The sequence below is a fragment of the Hippocampus guttulatus genome, chromosome 15, assembly GCF_054856545.1.
Source record: "Hippocampus guttulatus isolate MCC_2025c chromosome 15, RoL_Hgut_1.0, whole genome shotgun sequence".
NCBI lineage: Eukaryota > Metazoa > Chordata > Actinopteri > Syngnathiformes > Syngnathidae > Hippocampus > Hippocampus guttulatus.
Genome location: NC_141275.1, coordinates 4499996 through 4520608, shown reverse-complemented (window position 1 = coordinate 4520608; position 20613 = coordinate 4499996). Strand labels below are relative to the sequence as shown.

The 20613-nt window shown below is 41.5% G+C and overlaps 1 protein-coding gene across 2 annotated transcripts in view; it reads right to left on the bottom strand.

The window, feature by feature from the left end:
• The window catches only part of dscama (Down syndrome cell adhesion molecule a), a 92415-nt gene extending 82429 nt beyond the window's left edge, over positions 1-9986 (bottom strand). For both annotated transcript variants that reach the window (XM_086130820.1, XM_086130821.1), the window contains exon 1: positions 8979-9986. In XM_086130820.1, the coding sequence (XP_085986946.1) occupies positions 8979-9021 (43 nt within the window). In that variant the 5' untranslated portion in view covers positions 9022-9986. The remainder of the gene's footprint in view (positions 1-8978) is intronic.
• Positions 9987-20613: the final 10627 nt, after the last annotated feature.

Sequence of the window (20613 nt, the reverse complement as noted above, 5' to 3'; positions counted from 1 at the left end):
TTGATGATATACGACTAACAACATACATCTAACAAGATGAATAATATGAAACATCACCGCACTTTTAAAATTACACACGTCTTAAAATTTGTGATTTGCAGTGTTGCAGATCGATGGTGGCCAAAGCATTTTAAAACCAAATCAATTTGGGGGGCTTTTACAACCAGCGGTCTCTGCGGCACTATTATAAATTACTGAAAGAAAAGCAGTCAATTGAGAATGAGAGTAACAAGCAAAGGCTTACAATATTGCAGTGGTCTGCATTAGCGCTACACTAAAGATGCACACAGAGCAGTGCAAAAACTGTTTTTTTTTTTCATTCAGGTTGCCTCCGATTCCACCTTCCCCTGTTCTTCCTCTGGCTAGTGTGTTTAAGACATCCTGTTCGAGGCTCAGCAAACACAGGCAGGCAAAATACACATCAACATATTCAGAGCGCTTAGTGCCCCGGATTAATCAAATTATAATTTAATCATCTGATCAAACAGTAATTAGCATAATCACTTCTGGGCTCGGCCTGATAGAGCGGAGACTGAAGCGAAATGGCGCTGGGGGGCTGGCAACACTTAAATGAAACATTTGCCAGAATGTTTGAAAATGTAGCACGTTTTCCGGCCACAAAACCGAGCCAGATTGCGAATGCTAATCAGCATGATTTGGTGAATATTTCAGCATCAGCCACGGCGAAAGAAATTGCTATTTTCGTCTAGTCTTTCTAATTGGTACAAAATAAGAATATAGACGTATGTTAATGTTTCAAAAATACAATTTAAAAAACGACTGTGTGTGTTTTAGTGTTTAACCCATTCATGCACCCTGTAACCTGCTAACATGATAAGCCGGGGGTCGGCAACACGCGGCTCCAGAGTCGCATGCGGCTCTTTAGCGACATCTAGTGGCTCCCTGGAGCTTCATAAAAAATGTTTGAAAATGCAAAAAGGTTTTGATAGTAGGCTCATATGGCTCAAATAGATATAATAATACATGTTGCAGCTCCGAAAAAGGAGAGCTGTGGTGTTGTTTTTTTAAAACGTACACTTTATTTATGCTTTTAACAGTCTCGACAAACAGACACATCTGCGTCCGACTCCGTGCCTTCTCTCTTCTCGGTCGACTCAAGAGGCGTTCAAAGACAGCCTCCGAAAAACAGAAATTAATGATCACTTCACTGACACTAAGAAAAGTGAAAATAATGCACCAAAACAAAAAATCAAGTGAGGAAATTACAAAATAAATTTTGGGCGTTTGTGAACACACAACAAAGGAATGAATAACATAAACAATTCTGAGACAGTCCAGTCTCCTACATACATGTGTTTCCTTCATTGTAAGTTTTATAGAAGGCTTTTATTTTTTTGTCCTATATGGCTCTTTCAACATTTTGGGTTGCCGACCCCTGTGATAAGCTATCCACTGTAGTAACCGCTGTCCCTGAAAGGGTTAAATAGAAGACACCAATTGTATGATGGGTTAAACTTAGGAATTTAGTGTTATCCTATATATTGTAATAAAAATTTAACTTGCAATCATAAAACTTCACTTTTTGGGGCCGATACAAACAGTTCTCATAAGATTGTCAATATTAGCAAAACCTGAACAAATAACATCCGAATCCATTTTTGCAATCAGAATTGAAGAGATGACCAACCATGAAACAAAAATCTGCTTTCTAATTTAAGAAGTGCAACAGTTATGATCATTCCAATATGTTTCCAGAACATATATTTTGTGTTGTTGCATTGCCACTTTATCCTATTACTTTCATGTTCTGCTTGCTGTACATTTCACACATTTTCTAGATAACATATAATCAACACCGCAAGCATTTGAAAATCTTGTAATATAACCCAACAAAAGCTATCTTGGCCAGCTTTCACCAGAGCCTTAAGTGCCTCCAAAAAAAAAAAGTTGTTTCTGCATGGTGAACCAGAATGAATTGATATGAATCTGTAAGCATAACACAAGCTGACTCCATATGAGCCTTCTTCCCCCACTCTTCCTCCTCTTTCTGCCTCACTACACATCATCATCTCCTTTAAGCATTGCAGTTGGGGTTAAATGAAACCTTTAACAGTTCAATGTGCAGCCATTAGCATATGCTTGAGTCTACTCTCATCTCGACAGCCAAGTCAAAGCGTAAGCATGTGCAGCGGAGAAACACAAAAATGCTGACATCCAATGGCAAACCAAGGTGTGATTTTCAAGTCCAGGAAGACAAACTGTCATAAATTTAAATCTTTTAAGTGGTTCCAATATACCTGTATGTCCAGTCAAGGAGGCCGAAATGTGGTGTGAAAAAAAATGAATGCTAAATGCCACACCATCATGCAGTCAGAACTTGGGAACCCACCTAATCAGTAAAGAAAGGGAATAATAATAAAGGGAATACAAAATAGACCGTATAACTGCCGCAAATATGGAATCTTGCATTTCTGAAGTATTTGTTGCGAATCGGATGTAGTAGTAAATGACTTTGGTCACCAAAAAACCTTGTGCCTGAAGCCTTTCATTCACCCTGTAACCTGATAAGATGTCCACTGTAGTAACCGCTGTCCCTGAAAGGGTTAATTGACATGTGCTGTGATATAAAGCATATTGAGGTCGGTAGGATGCTAACATGCTAATAGTCGCTTGATAGATGAGAATGTATACCTTCCTGTGAAGTTGTGCGCTATTTCTAATGATTAATCATGCAACGCTGACGTGCTTACCGTTGGTAGGGTAATCTAATATATCCAGGTATCTTCAAACGGCAGACTGCAGTCTGGGTCCAGATCATGTCAAGGTCTCACACGGACCCATGGTCAATTTGGTTATATAAAAGAAGTATGCGCGAGGTTATGTGACCATTTGTTTCTCAAATACGCCGCTGTCACAGACCGCGCACGTAGCTATGAACAGTACAGTCCAACCTCTTTTCAACGTACCCCGTTTACATTTTCAGCCCGATAACGTTCACGTTTCAAAGTCCTAATTTCACGTAATTCATTTTCCATTTGCAGATTTTGCTAAGAATGATCACCTTTATAACATAAATCATTATAACGACCAGATTTATCTCACAAAATAGTGAAAAGGCCTTCGTGACAACGAATCATGAGAAGCTAATTGCCGCCGCCACCTTGCTTATGAGCAAAATGTACAACACGGGATTCCCCTCCGTTGCTTCGCAACGCTACTGATTGACTTATACATTGTTGTACTTCGGGAGGCGTGGTCCTGAGCACATGACCTAAAAAAAATGTCTGGTCCTTGGAAGCAAATCTCATTGTTTGTGAAGGCTGAAATTGTCTCTCACTTTCAAAAGGGGAGGCTCCCAGATGAAACTCAGGCGTCAACAGATTGAAAGATGATCGTAAACGGCTTGGTGACACGGCACATCCTGACCCGGAGAAGGCACTTTTCATTTGCTGATTGAATGTTTTCAGAGATGAAGTAGGAATTCTGCAGTTGTTTGTTTCATGTCTGATACAATCCTTTTTTTTCTTCATACTGCACACACATACCGTATTGGCCCGAATATAAGATGGTGTTTTTTGCATTAAAATAAGACTGAAAAAGTGGGGGTTGTCTTATATTCGGGGTCTAGACATTATACACATTCACAACACTCGATGGTGCCAGATATCATTGAAGTGAACGCTGAACTTGACTCCCCAGGCCAAAGTGAACCCCTGTCACGAAGAATAAAAATAAAAATAGCGGTAAGAAAGAAAAGAGAAGAAAATAATAGAAGAGATAACAGAAAATGGAGAAACGTAGTGACAATCTGGAGAAAAGTGGGTCGAAGATCGGCCAGGTTAACCGGCAGCTGAGGAGAAGTTATGATGTAATTGACATTTCAAAAACCAGAAGCCATTCATTTACGAATGTGATTGCACTTTAGTTTACATATTTAAATGTTCAGATATTAAGATTTGAATGAGGCAGAATAACATGCTTTTTCTCTCAAATATATTGTTATAATCATTTGTTTCAGATGTACTGTAATTATTTTCTGTATAAAAATTAATTTGGTGTTCAAAAAGTCTTTTTTCAAACTTGAGTCTTGAAAAAGAGGGGGTCGTCTTATAATCAGAGCCGTCTTATATTCGGGCCAATACGGAAATTGACATGTTTGTACTGTATGACATGTTCACGTTTTTACATGTATAAATGTACACACTGTATTATACATTGTAGTTGGGGTCCATTTTATCAGAAACAGATTACAACGATTTACTGTTATAGTGAACAGATTCGTTATGTCCCTCGAGGTACGTTGCAACGAGGTTCGACTGTATTACGGTAGCACTTGTTGTGATCACATGACCATAATAAACCAATCAAACCATTTGTTAACTGGATCAGCGAGATTGAAAATGTGGCATGGCTTGTTCAAAAGTTCAGAAAGTTGAAAACATTGTTTTTTAAACAATGAATGGACAGACAACAATGCTATTTTTCTCTTACAGACCTGGACAAAGCATGGCTGTGGTTGATGACCACTGCTGGACATCACGCCTAATGTGTGTGGTCGTAAATTTAAAAGACTAACTGGGGCGGGTGATAATGTCATGTACGGATTGCTTGTGTGACCACGTGCCATTTAGACTATCCTTGATGAGGGGGCTGTCCTATGACAAGTGGCTGACTATTAATTGGCTGCATTGAAGGACTTGGCATTTTCTATTATTCAGTGAGAGACTTGTCAAGAAGAAGTGCTTCTCAGAGCCTAACCATTGGGGATATTCATTCCATGAAACTTTAGTGAGCACGGGCAGACTTTGGTATGTGCGGAAATGCTCCCCCCCCCCCCCCCCCCCACATGTTAAATATTGACTGCTGGTGAGCAATGTAAAAATGTTCACTTCTGATTCTTCCCTGAGAACTGACATAAAGTAACATTGAAGTGAGTGAATGGGGAAGATCAAGAGCATTCACTACCTTCAAATGGAATAAAATTTACAGTATATCTATCTTATGTCACGAGTGGACCCGCCAATCACGTTTCAGGTCATTAAAATGTATTGAATAGTTAATTCTAGCATTTAAAAAAAATTCTCTGTCTCTCTGGTCCGTCAGGACAGTTTGAAAACACATTCGTTTCCCAATGGCCTACATTGTGTTGACTGGTCTGTTGATGTTAATGGGCAACTGAGGAGATGGCTTGTTGCTGTGACTGTGTCAGCCCACCCTGACTCTATGTGAAGTGACAGAGCGCACCAAAAGACACCACGCCACACAGACCTCGTTTCCCACTGGCCCTAATACGACCTCGACTACATCATGTTGTTTTGTCTGATTGTAATTGGGTTAGTTAAAACAGTGCCACGATGCCACCTTTGTACTTGTCAAATTGTCAAGATTGGGCAGTCACCCTCACTTAATCCATTTTATGTTTGAATATAATGGTTAGTGTGATTCGAAGCCTGGATTAGATTTCTTGGTGACGTTACATTTGCTAGCAGGCGTTTTGTTGGTTCTGTTGGTTCATACCATCTGCAACTAATATGAACCACAACACAAGGATACCCTGTAGGTTTCTGCCATACTGCTATAGAAGTCAACCCAATTTTTCTAGCAATGTTGTCATAGCGTGGACTTTGGACTTATTGGTAGACAGGCCAAGCACGAGACGTTTAGCTTGTTAGCAAGTTAGTCTTCAATCACCGCTTGTTCTTAGCTGCCTCCCAGTGTTACTGTGGGAATTAAAATGACAAGAGTCCATAAAGTGAACCACAATATGAAGGGGTCTTATTATTTTAACGGATGTCTTGTTCAAATGGGAGGAATTCTTTTTTTTCTTTTTTTTGTTGTTACTGTGTTAGACACTCTTTCAAATTTTAACTTAACATCACCAGAATCAGTTCAGCTCACTTTCGGCTATGATCGACAGGGACGAAACACACCCAATGTGTTAAAAGATAACTCAAAGAAATGCATTTATATCGCCTGAAATATGGAGGAATGATTGATCCGGTTGTCACAAACGCTTGTTGAAGAGTTAACCCTTTCAGGGGCAACGGTCACGACAATTGACAACGTATCATGTTATCAGGTTAAAGGGTGCATGAAAAGGTTCAAGTGACCAATAGCTGAAAATGCTTGTGGAAATAAAAATAGGAATAAATCTAAAGAGGCCCGATAAAAGAACCGTATTTTGTATTTACGAACTTTATCATCCTCTAACACAATGTCCATGTCATTCATCCATCACATTTAACATTCTCCAATATGCAAACTGCAGTTGCATGTTTGCCGTCCGTAACTGTTGCTCAATGAGGCTTTTATGTCAGATTGCTTGGCGAAAACTTTGTTGATCAAACAAGTAGATTTTCTGCAGCAGCCCTGACTAGCCCGGACTGAACCGAAAAAGAGCACCCTCGTGTATTTACACAGCTTATTAGCCCACCATTGAGCATATATTGTACCCCAAGTCTCAGTAGGCGAAAAACATTATGCCAAATACCCAATTTCATTCCTTCATAAATGGAAAACAGAGCTGATCTTTGATTTAACTCCTAATAGGTGCGGTTTCAAGAGCAGTTTAAAAGCTCAAGCACCATTAAATAGAACTCCCTGGCATTTTTTTTTTTTTTACTCTCAGCGATGGTGAATGTTTCATCACTCGCAAATGTGGCCTCAAATAGACAGTTCAGAGCAAAATGGAGTTCGCACAGTAGGCGATATTCATAAATGACCACTTCAGAGCTGTGATGCAAATCGGTGGGTTGAAACTCCAATATTTCAAATATGTTTCCCACTAACAGGCAATGTAAAATTCAGTCACTGACATTTAGATTCTTTATGCCTCATTAGTCACAAGTAACCAAATATTGAAGCAATGCATCCGGTATTTATCTTAAAATTGTAAAAAAAATTAATACCTCATCCATATTAGGAAAATGAAACATATTAAGGAAGCATTCTGAGGGCCAACTGAATACAGTGTAGTGTTAGGGGAGCCCAAAAGCTCCACTGCAGTGGACTCATTAAAGCAGGTCTCCATAGAGACAACCTCAGCATCCTGCACGAGAGCACTGCCTTAAAAGCCTTTATTTCCTCCTCGTCCAAAATGAAAGACAGAGGACGTTTCCAAATCAGCATGATTGAGATCAGTCCCAATGGAAGCTATTCAGACCGATGTTTGTCTTTTCATTCCTTTTATATATGCAACAGAGAGGAAAAGGTGCTAATGTCTTGTAAGAACAACTACTGCCCTTTTATTCAGGCTGCACTCAGATAATAAGGTAAACTGGGGCGGGGGAGCAACTAATTCCACTTTATACACTTACAAATTATATTTTAATCACTAAATAAGAGCGAGAGGTTGCTGCCAAATGAATTGAGTTTGTCGATACGAATGTCGCAGCATCCTGTGCATGCGGCGCCCAACACCAAGTGCTGCTGTTGCTGCTGCTGCCATTCAAAGTTTCCACGTAGATGGCTCTAGCAGCAGCCATTTTGCAATGCTCATGCCTAAACTAAAGACTGGGAGGGGGAAAAAAAAAAGACAATCGCAAGCAGTGTCCATCACGCTCATAGCAAACAGATTTTAGCATAGTCCACGTGTCAGATTGAAAATGACCATCGGTGTCTTGACCATATCTCCTCGCTTGCAATCGAAATTGAATCTATGTTACACCACAGCCGTTGCATTTCCGCCCTTCTCCCCGAAGAATAACAACCGCAGACAATTTTGCTTTCAGCGTGGACACAAAATGGTTTTTCCAAGAACGTGCTTCACGCGGCGCCCTTAATTTCTAATCCGCACTTTTCCTAAAACACCTTCCGGTGCCCCAATTTTCTTTCAAAGACAATTTCTGCCGAACTCCAACATGCTCTCGTTGTATTCCCTACCCTAAAGCCCCTTGTCCTCCTCGTCACCCCCCTTCTTCACACACCCTTCGTGGATTCGCCATTAAATAAAATCCTTCGCCCTCCGCCAGTGAAAAACAGAGCTACTGGTTCTCAATTCCATATGAATGAAAGGATTCACTTTTGAGAGATCCAATTTCATTTTTATACAATGTGGACTTAGACAGGGGTGATAAGTGCTTGTCTTTTTTTTTTTTTGCCAATCCCAAATGCCTCCATGTCTGTGCTCTAATATGGCGGGTGCAATGGAAGAGGAGAAAAAAAAGACCCTCGCTATCCTATAATCCTTTTTCTCGAAGACATCCGAGCAAAAAGGCCACAACATGTGCATGATGATGAATTTCATTGACAAACTGATTAACATCATTCATAACAGGTGCATGAAGTACATTTTAAAATTCCTTAATTTTAAAATTTCTAACTGGTCAACTCAACGCATAGCTATTTTGCAATGGTTTCCATTTTAAATTAATTAGTAATTTTTCAATCTTTTACATGTTAGCTTTAAAAGTCAAAATGGTTCTACAGATACAACAATTGCTCATAAAAATCGATTGTGTGTTTTCACATGCAATGCTGTGTAAGTTAATGCTTGTTTTGGTTTCTGTTTGAAATAAACAGACTGAGGCCTAGCGCCGTTTGATTACAAAAAGACAAATGATCAGTTTTCATACTGAGACAGAGAAGGTCAATAATAAAGAGATATTTTTCTAAGGGCTAAAATGTACTCAAGTGTCATGGGGAGGGGAGGTAAATCAATATTAACACATTAATATGTCGATCCTATGTTGCAATGTATGCTGCACCCATTGTTGCACATATAAAAGCCCCTACTTTCTTGCCTTATACATTTCTCAATCAATTTGATTAAAGGATGTGAAAAGGGTGCAAATACATAAAAAGTAAACGTTATTACACTTGAAGGTTAATGTAGATGAACCCTCTTTAAACGGCCCAGTGCCTGAGACTGAACATAGCAACAGCCTCCCCCCAAAATGAAGATAAAAGACTATCTGGAAATGCCTTTAAAGCAAGTGGACTGATTACTCTACCTGTACATGTGTTAGCCTAAACTAAATTCCGAAGCGTGCAAAAAATATATACATCTCAACACTTACCATTCAAGATGCACTGGGAAAAGATAAGTGCCAATATCCACATGCCCCGCTCCTTTCAATATCCAAGCTTAGGCTTTTTTTCTGCTTCTTTCCTCGCACTCCTTCTCCTGAAATGTATTTTATTTCTTCAACAAGTCATTTGTAATGAATGAAGGGGGGCACGCGTGCATTTCTTCTCGACTCCGAATCTTGTGCTGACTCTCGCACACAATCCAGGGATGAAGAGGAGGAGGTTTGGAGCCTCTTCCTGCAGCTGATTGTCTTGTGGTGCAGCGGGAGGCAGCCTAGTATCTGATCCACAAGTATTGCGTTTGGAGTGCGAGCGGAGGTGGAACCGCGCGGGGCCTCAGCAGCGCAGCCGTACCTCCGTCTCGGACCTCTGCCTGGCGTAGAACATGTGAGGGAGCCCGCCTCCGTGCGCTCCGGCCCAGGTGAGAGGTTCCGCCGCGGCTGCTGACTCTGACGCTGAAGGCGCATAGAAGAAAGTGGCTGCGCGCAAACCCGGGCTCCACGATCCAAGGACCCCCCAAAATTAAAAAAAAAAAAAAAAAAAGAACGAAAGAAAGAAAGAAAACAACACAAAAGGGGGAAAAAATCAACAAGTAAGCACAAACGTACAAATCTGAATGAAAGAGGAAAATGCGTCTCCGCGAGAGGATTGGGGCCAATTTGCGTAAAAGTGCGCACGCCGATGATCGTTAGCTGCGTCGGGAACTCATTCTCTCTTCGCCACCTCTCTCCATCCGGCGAGCAACAAGCACACGCATCTTTCCTCCACAGAAACCCGCACACACAAACTGCGCACACTGGTCCCTGCGCCTACTCCAACCTGCCCTGCCTTGCACAAGTGTGGGATAAACCCTCTCCTTTCCTTTCCGCAGAGGCGTCCTCCCTCTCCCATCGCCTTAAAGGTGCACGCTGTGAGTGGGTGGGTGGAGGGGAGCACAAGCTGAGCCTCAGAGGGAGCCTTGAAACTCCATCTTTGTCTTTTGCTTTAACGCTGATGAAGGTGGCCCGTGAATATAGAATAAAAGGGCATTAGCGTGGGAGATTTAGCTCTTTGCAGGACACTCTTTGTTGGTTTTGCGGTTGGGTCGCAGGCTAGAGAGGAGGATGATTCTGTGGAGGGAGGGAGGGGGGGGGGCAGTGAGAGGTGGAGAGAGGGAGAGGCCAGGCTTCACCTGAATGGTTTAGACGTTAGGTGGAGGCGACGTGATAATTTGCTTTAATTGGCAGAGATCAAATCCTGTCTTTAAATGTGATTTCTGCAGAAATAACGAGTTCACCATGCAGGATTGATGTACCCCACCATCCACCGCCCCCTACGGGCACAAGGCCATTCATTAATTGACCTTGACAAATATAAGCAGAAAAACAGCACATGCACTTAAGCACCAGGTGGCATCAACATTACCCCCTGCAGGGTTTGAAAGCTTCAGTTCATGTTGTCAAGATCAAGTTGATTTTTTTTTTCTGTTTTCAGAAAACTCTCATCAGGGTATACACGTTCATAAAACTTGTGAAATGCTCAGATATGTTGTGTTTTAACAACGGGAATAGTACTTATTTTATTTTATTTTTATTTTTTTTCATTATCACACCAGGTCTTTACTTTAAAAAATGTGACACTGTTATTTAATCACAATTTTGAGTCATTTTAGGATCATGCAAATAAAGTGACTTGCACAAAAATGTAAGGTTAGATTATTTTACATTTTTATTAACAGTAGAAATTGTCACAATACTGCAGTGTTGTACTGTATTTAAACTGAAAAAAAATGGTGTGTTGAATTAATTCCATTTTATTTTTTGTCTTGTGGTGGCACACAATAGAATCACCTGGATTTCAACACATTTTTAAGGAGAAGGACAATCTTGTTAGAAAATGTATCTGAATCGTGATTATTTTATTTCTTGCAAATACTTCAGGGGAAAAAATGGAGTAAATTCAACACGCCATTTTTTTCAGTGTACATCGGCTGATTTAATTGTTTGCATTGGCAGATAACGGTGATGCTTTTCAACAAACTTTGAGGACATTTAGCAGAATGAAGTGATCTTTTCCAAAATGCAAGATTCCATGAAGAATAACTCATATTGGAATTAGAGAGAGAAGCTTTGTGTTTGAACATTCACTGTCAAATGATAGTTTACAAGAATTCAACAATCAATGCTCAGCCTTTGTTTTTCTATCAAAGTGTATAATGTATGGATTATACATTCTATTTGATATGATTTTGGAGGGCCTGTTAAAATGGTAACAAATGCAATGCCACCTGCTGCCATGAGGCTGAATTTCGCATGGCCCATTTATCTTCAAATACTCTCACGGGCTAAACAGTCTTTAAGCTTGCACCCGAATGCAGAGTCTGTCTCTCAGACTTAACATCCACATCAAACCCGCACATGAACATGATCTGCACTAGAAATACAGGATCTGACTCTCGCTAACCTCACTCATTTGCAAAGCTTGTGTTGGCAAAGTAAAAGCAAATGTTTATTAATTGCTCCAGTTAGGGGAAATTGTTTGCACATCTTCCTTCTCGTCAGAAGATCTGAACTCCAATTTCTGTTGGAACATCTCTGTGTGGAATTTGCATGATCTCGTCATGTTTAGGGAGTTCTGGTAATTCGACACTCTAAATTGCCTTCAGATGTGAATGTGAGCCACTGGTGTTACTGCAGTTGAATTATGAATCGCAGTTCCACAATGTGGCCACGTGGAAATCTATAGCCCATTAAATGCACAGAAACTTACACATATACACACACACACACAAGTGAATGAGAGTGACCTCTCATTCATTTGAATGGACACGACAAGGTACGCACCTCTTGATCAAATTTTTACCACAAGCTTTACAATTTTATCCATTGGTACAGGACATATTAAACTGTAAATATGTGTTAGGTATTGGTGTAAAACAAAGTCGATGTGTACTCTATATACTGTAGTTTTCTGACTTGGTGGTGGCCGGCTGGCTCTCGTTTGCTTCAAACTAGGAAATGGAGTTCCTTGTCACATCACTTAAAGAAATGTCAACATCTGTCAGCCAATTAGATAACAGTGATGTCACAGCCCTCCTTGACCTACGTTCTAGAACAGGAGTTGGCAATTAGTTTGTCAAATGGTCAAAGTCAACTTTGTCTATTTTAGTTTTAATGTATTGACAAAGAGCATGTTGTTTTGTTCCAATCACAATTGCTATCTCTGCGGTTGAGGTCACCAAAGGTGGTTAAAAAGCTCCTCGGCGGCATGGCCCCTGGGGTGGAGGAGATCTGCCCAGGATTCCTAAAGCCTCTGGATGTTGTGCGGGTGTCCTCGTTTACACAACCCTGCAACATTGCATGAACATTGGGGACAGTGCCTCTGGATCGGCAGACCTGGGTGGTGGTTTCCTTTTTTTAAAAATGAGGCGACCGGAGTGTGTGTGTCTATGAGGTGCTTGAATCTCAGATTCAGGAGGAGCAGTATGGTTTTCGTCCTGGCCGTGGAACAGTGGACCAATTTTCCACTCTCAGTAGGATACTTGAGGGTGCATGGGAATTCAGACAACCAGTCATCATGGGTTTGTGGACTTGGAGATGGCGTTCGAACATGTACCCCGGGGATTTTGATGTTGGGTGTTCCCTGAATATGCGTGTATCGAGTATGGGGAATTCGATCGCTGTACGATCGGTGTCAGAGTTTGGCCAGCATTGTTAGTTAGTCGAATTATTTTCCAACAAGGGTTGGACTCTGCGAAGGCTGCCCTTTGTCACCGATTCTGTTCATAACTTTTAGGGACAGAATTCTTGGCGTAGTTTGGTGGTCTCAATATTACATCGCTGCTTTTTGCAGGTGATGTGGTACTGTTAGCTTCTTCAAACTGCAATCTTCAACTGTCACCGGAGCGGTTCGCAGCCGAGTGTGTAGCGGGTGGAATGAAGATCAACACCTCCAATCTGAGACCCTGGTCTTAAAAAGGGTGGAGTCCCCTCCCCAGGTTTGGGATGAGATTCTGCCCCAAGTAGAAGAGTTCAACTATCTTGGGTTCTTGTTCACGAGTGAGGGGGTCTAGTGATAGATCAACAGGCAATCAGTGCTGCGCTGCAGTGATGCCGCCTGTTGCCGAAAGGCAAAGCACTCGATTTATATTTCCACCTTCATCTATGGCTACAGTCTATGGGTCATGATCGAAAGAATCAGATCCGGAATAAAAACGGCCAAAATGAGCTTCTACCCCGGGGTGTCTGGGCTCTCCCTTAAAGATAAGATGAAAAGCTTGGCCATTTAGGAGGGACTTGGAGTCGAGCTGCTGCTCCTCCACATTGATAGAAACCAGATGAAGTGGCTCAGGTATTTTGCCAGAATGCCACCTGGACATCTCCCTGGTAAGGTATTCCGGGCATATCCCGATGGGAGGAGGCCCAGAGGACAACCAAGAACACACTTGAGAGATTATGTCTCCCATCTGACTTGGGAATGCCTCATGGTTCCCCATGAGGACCTGGACGATGTGGCTGTGGAGAGGAAAATCTCGGCTTCGCTGCCTAAACTGCTGCCCCTGCGACCAGACCTCAGATTAAGCGATAGAGAATGAATTACCGGTAATGAAAAAAAAAAATCATTCCATTTGTGACCTTCTTTAAAAGCTGCATTTTGTTCCAAAACAAACATTAAGACAAAAACAGTTAAGTAGTTGCATGCAAACTGATCCATTTCCTTGTCTGTCCTGTTCAATCTTAATTCCTTTGTTGTCTTGTTATCTGGTCATCTGAACATATGGTAAATCCGTCTTCCATGGGTTTGTCCCACCACACAGTTTGGGTTCAAGGATTGGATTAAAATCATTGCCTGCATAGTCCTACATGCCGAAGACCCTATTGTTCTAATCCTTCTTTAACACTATGAAATGTTGTAAGGTTATGACCAAATCACAGCTATTATCCTCCCCAATCCCTTTGGTTATTTAAACATTCACATATATCAAGATGATTTAACATATAACAGATATAGCAGATGAGTAAAATACACTATATATTGCTTTAAAGCAATTACAAAATAAAAACTTAATCATCCAAAAACCTTACAGTACATTCAATTTCACTGAAAACCATATTTTGCTGCAAAATCTTTCCTGTATTAGGCCTTGACTTCCAATTGGTTCGTGTCAGGAGGTTAGGGCATAATATTGTTTGTATTACAGCATATGTTATACTTTCTACTAATTGCGGCATGTTAAGCCGCTTTTCCATTTCAGGTTCCAGAGCAGCTTGGCCCCGCACCGCACTGACCTCTCTTGGCCTGGCCTCTGTTGCTTGTCCATTACAAACAGGCACCAGTCCAATGGGGCGGGATCAAATTAACTGTGCAGGCTCCCTCCACTGCACCCTCACAGTATGCGAGGTTCTGCCATTAGACTTCACAAGTGGGGAACCACGACATCTGCAAAATCCAGTGACAACATACTAAAACCACCAAACCAGATACACTTTGGCTTTGCCTACCAATTTTGTCCATAAAAATTATGAAGCAAATCTGTGATAGACGGCAGCCTTGGTATGGTCCACCCCAGACTCTGACTCCAGGACCAATAAGGTCGCATCAGAGTCCGTCATACTCACGGAGCACCCACCAAAGCACTCTCTGACGGACATGGTTGAATACATTTTCCACAAAACACCCCAGAACCCTACTGAGGGTGTAGAACTAGGCCATAGCCTGAACGAGAACTCACCTCACAGTCTCCAGACCTTGCTTCCTCGTTGGAAAGTATGTGGATGGAATTGAGGAAGTCTTTGAAGTATTCTCCCCACTGACATAAAACCACATATGTCAAACACAAGGCTCAAGAGTCAGATCCGGCCCACCGCATCATTTTATGTGGCACGCGAAAGGAAATCACGTGTCTACTTCCTTTGTCCTTGCTAAAATCTATCCCAAAATTGTCAAATTATCCATCTATCCATTTTCAACACCGCTTATCATGAACAGGGTCGCGGGGAGTTGCAGGAGCCTATCCCAACTGACCTCGGGCAGAAGGCAGACTACTCCGTGAACTGATCGGCAGTCAGGTGCAGGGCACATGTAGAGACAAACGACCATTCACACCCACACTGTCACTGAGCGGGAACCGATGCCACGTGGCCCGCACACAAGTCTGGCGAGTGAACCACTACACCATCAGCAACTGTCACATTGTAATGTTGAGATTTTCAATGTTTGACTTTTGATTTCAAAATTAGTAATCCATCAATTTGTTGTGTACAGTATGTAATATGATGAGATGATTAAACATTTATTTGGTTTCAACCTTATTATGGCCAAACCAGGGGAAATTTCTCAATCCTTTTATCTCCAGTAGACTTGATTACCATAACGGTCTTCATACCGGACTGGAGAGTATAAAACAGCTGCAGCTCATTCAGAAATTCTACAGCTCGGGTTCTAACCGGAGCAAAGAATTCAGAACATATTACTCCAGTACTAAAAACGTTGCTTTTTTTCTCCATACCTTTGTAATCACACAATTTTTCTATGCTCAAAGGTTGTGGTTTGGGCCAAGAGACTTTTTTTTTTTTTGCTATTGTAATCAATATTAAAATATTGTCTGATTTGTGATTTACCAGTGAAGGATACTCACTGATGAATACACATATAGCATTCCTCCATTTAATGGAAGGGCATTAATTTCTTGTGCCTGTCACTATATGTAGCTGGAATAGCTAGATCAAAGAGCTCACTTGACGATGCACAATGCGTGATTTGCATGTAGGAAGAGTGTCACCATGATGAAAATTACAATGACTTCTCTAAATTGTATAATTTATAATTTAGTGTGTAATGTACTATACTACAATATATATGAGCTTACCAAGAAACCATTAGGATATTATCAAAGCTTAACTACCAGTACACAACATCATTCCCCAAGGCTAACTCTATGGCTTTCGGGAACAAATGGCTTGTAAGTCATTTGCTTATATTCCAAGAACCTAATAAACACACGTCTCACATGGTTTTAAGCTGACCAATTATGGCAAAAGCAGAAGAAAGGGAATTCCACTATGCCAGTCAGGCATCTTAATAATTCAAGCAACATTATGAGGTAGAGATGGATAACCTACTGTACATCCTCATTTTATTAGTCTGCCGATGATTGCTTCTCCCTGACCATAAATTCTGAAGGGAATGTGGGACTACATTTCCATTCACATTTAATGAGTCCCCACAATGTGAAGAAAGAGACAAAACCTGGTTCCTTTTGAGAGCAATCATTTGCCTTTCGAAGGTGAGGGGGCTTGTATTTATTCAACCCTTTTCATTGACGAGATGACTTGCACATTGTCATACAGGATATTCAGTTGTTTGATGTTTCCAGTAATGTTTTACCATTGCAGTGATTTTGGAGGGGACTGTAGCTGAGGCCGAACAGAATCGTGGACCACAAGGTAGGTAAAGCTCTTCCTTTTACTCATTGCTTGCTTTATAATCACCTTGCTTGGTTCATAACAACCAATTGAGTAGTAAGACGAGCGCTCCTTGATGGCTCATCTTAAAGGATCCATATATAGATTCCGCTCATTGACTACTTTGTGTCCGATGACTCAATGCGGTCCTGTCCACTCCCGATTGAGGTGACAACAGGGTCATCCAGAGAAAAGTGATATGTGAATTATTTTACTAACTGCGTTTGCAGATGTTTATCCATGGGTTTTGTTAAGTAGCATAAAAATAATGCACACTGTTGGACAGAGAATGAAAAGCTAAATTACTCTCCCGAGTCATCAGTAATGAGAAGTCAGTGTACAGCACTTTCGAGGGAGCTGTAGGTGGAAAAGCACTATCTAAGTGAAAGACCGTTTATTACATCTTAATGTAATTTATGATGACACACCAGTTCTTACAGCAATCTCAGTGGTTCTGGCAGTGGTAGTGCTTAAGCAAAGGATCCTTATAATGTCTAAATCAAAAAAATACAATTCACTCACCATTAGAGAGCACTTATACGGGGCCCATGTGGTGCAGTGACCCCACAGAGTCCAATTGATGGTGTATTGGTGGGGGGAAGAAATACTTGCTCTTTGTGGGACTCTGCATGATTCAATTTACTGCCACCTACAGAACAGGAGTGGAAAAGCATTGCAGTGCATCTGGTCATTTTTTGTACCGTTTCGGATTGTTTAGGGCACTGGCCACCACATGATACATCACACAATCTAATAACATCCACGGAAGACACGGTTCAGTATTGATTCATGCTGGCCAAATATGAGAATTTAACAATATATTTAAAATTATAATTGTGACTGTAGCTTCCAGTGGTGTCGAACTGCATTGCAATGTGTACCGTATTTTCTGCACTATAAGGTGCTTCGGATTATAGGGGGCACCTATTTTAAAATTGTTTTCATAGATAGGGTGCGCCGCTTTATAAGGTACATAAAACAGAAGCTACAATAGTGGCTGCGGTTGTGCTATGCGTCCACTAGATGGTGGTATAGTGAAACTCCTCAAGAACGAAACCTACATGGGCGAAAATACCCCCTAATGTGAAAAAATCTTCATGCATTAACACCATTCTCATTTTCCTGCCCCCCATAAGACGAAAAACTCCCTGTTGCGTTATACGAAATAATTTTCTCTGCTCTAGCCTCGCGAACAGATTCACTACAACGGAGTCTAAACCAACAGTGACCTCTACTGCTTCGTTCGGAAACGGCAACAGCAACCAGCACACTGGTTTACACAGCTCTGAGTTTCCTGGTCGCAACATACTCATAGCTGCTCTGCCATTGGCTTACCGAGCATCATCCTGGCCTCCGATTGGCCAAGAGGGACCTCACTGTCTATGTGTGTAGATACTGCAGCTAGATCCGTGGAAGATAGAGTGGAATGCATCCGATTAGCTGCTCAGGGTAAATTGCTTATGGCTCGACGGACATTCAAATAAACGAACATTTCCTCGAATGCTTTACTTGTTATCATGCTAAAAACCTTACGCTAACTGGAGCGCTAATGAGAGAGAAGCGCTTCAGTTAGCGTAAGATTTTTAGCCTTCGAGAGCTAATAATGGCCATCGAGGACTACGAAGCGTCCCGTGGCTGGCTTAAAAGTTCATTGCATGACATCAGCTGAGCAACGCTGTCTTGGGCGGCGATCGAGGGGAGATCGAGTTAGAGACAGTGAGATAGTGGAAAGAAAAGCCACCGGGTCCAGGAAGTATCTGTTGTTGTTAGATTCAGACGCAGCATGAACGTTGCATTGCTAAAATGGCTACAAAACAGACCTTTGGATGTCAAGCAGCTAAGACAAGAAGCAGTCTGACGCTGGAAGAGAGGGTAAAAGTGATCAAAATGAAAGACGGAGGAAGCAAAATAAAAGACATCATCCAAGAAATTGATGTAAGTGAAAGTGAATGCTGATTGGAAATTTCGCAATTTCTTTCCCTTTTTTTCTTTCTACACTGACAATATGAAGTGTCAAATAAGTGTGTGCTCATACTAATGCACTATTGGAATAAAAATAAAGAGTACACATACGTGTGTGTGTGTGTGTGTTTACATCTGAGATCAAATTTGCTACTTTCGCAATTTCTTTACCTTTTTTTCTTTCTACACTGACTATATGAAGTGTCAAATAAGTGTGTGCTCATAATTATTCACTATTGGAATAAAAATAAAGAGTACACATACGTGCAAAACCCCCTGTTGTGAAAAATTTCTTGCTGCAAACATAATTTCGTTGTAGAGGAGTTTCACTGTACGCTGAAGGGAAAACAATACAGGAACACTAACAGAGAAACAACTCAGTAGGGAATATAAAGAGAGTTACACTCTCTTTATATTTGGCACATCGCATTATAAGGCGTACTGTCGGCTTTTGAGAAAATTAAACGCTTTTAGGTACGCCTTATAAAATACGGTACACTACAATATACAGAGCCAGTGTAAATCATTGTCACAGTGTGAAATATTAGTGTTTATTGTATTATCTTTGCGGACAGCATTGTGATTCAGCTCATGGCTATTTCGATGTAAAGACTCTTGGTGTACCTAATATTGTGGTCTCTAAGTCTAAGTGGGAAGCACAAGGCTAGCTAACTGTCAATCACAGAGCAGATCATCTTTGAGTCTGACTCCCCTGGTCTGTAACTGTCCAACATGGGGTGACAGTGTTGCTTAGTAACCACAGCACATGAGTGACCTTATCGGTGCAGTCATAAAAATGCATGAAGTCCTTTCATTTCTTTTCCCTTTTTCGCTGCACGGGCCACTACCTTTGCTTTTCCAACCTTTGTCAAAACTGCACACACAAAATTATGATGATTCGGATTGGGAAGAACGAAGGATGACCAGCAGAGCGGTAATCAAGGGCTCCACCTGACACTTGCCACACGCCGCATCAAAGCATGGTGTGACAGGGGTGGGGGGAGCACCATGCAACAGGAAAATCAGCAGTCACAAGTCGCACAGGGAGACAGCAAATGTGACAGCAGCCTTACTCTTAATAACATGTATGTAAAATTTCACCAAAATAAACAAAAGATTCGGATTCCATTTAATTGTTATATGGATTATGTTGAGCGTAACCTATGAACCATGCTTTGAGTATCACAACCCTCTGATCTACTTAAATGTGTAAATCTGTCTTGTTTACAGTGTCGCAATCTGGTCTTAATCTTCAAAACATATTTATGGAATTGAGAAAGCATTATGTTACGCTGGATCTGTTTGCGATGTCTTCTAAAGCCTTTTACGCGTCCTGTACAGATGATTCCACACAGAACATTAAGCACCGTCTGTCGCTCAGCTTGACACATCACAGCGGCCGCGGCGTCCATACAAAGTGTTGTTGTTCCTACGGGGAAGCACAGATGTTTAGCCTTGCTGTTGCCGCTGTCGCCATCTTAGCGTTCCGACAACATCTGCGCAGCTGGGCTGTCAGTTGTCACAAAACGGGCGGGGATCCCACAGCCTGCTCTTGAACTGTTGACAGCTAGGGGCAGGTCGGCACAGATGGCAAGAGTGCAGTGTCAGGGGGACTGGCACCGGGGTGGCAGGTATAGACCGGGGCTCCCATCTGGCCTTAGCGCTGGCACTTTGCCCCGCAGAATCTTAAGCGCGTACTTAACGGAAAGCCTGTCAGGAGATAGGAGTCACCTTGTGCAAAACATTGCACTACAATTAAGGAGGGGGTGGGGGGTGGGGGTGAGAAAGTGGACAGCAACATTGTATTAGATAATGGCAACAGTCAAGTGGGAGGGAAATAATAGGAATGGCAGTCTATTATTCCTTGAAGCAATGGCTTGTTTGACTTTGAGCCCTCGTTGAAGAAATTCGAACCCATAGTTTGCAGATACCAAAGCAATTATGAACTTTGGCATTTAAAGTGTTGCTGAGCTATTCAAGCTATGAGAGTGGTATTTGTATTTAAATGGAAGGTAAGAAAAACAAAATGTTCACAGGAATGATTTACTGTAACACTACTGTATTCATATCCTAAATGCTGTTGTTGAAGAAATTCATGAATGTTGAACAATGTATTGAGGTGTGGAGAGTCAGACGCCTGTTGTGGTCGCTCCAACTTACTTTTTGATTCTTTATTATGTTTTATTTATTTAAACGCTAGCGGTAAAGTGAAGGAAAGTAA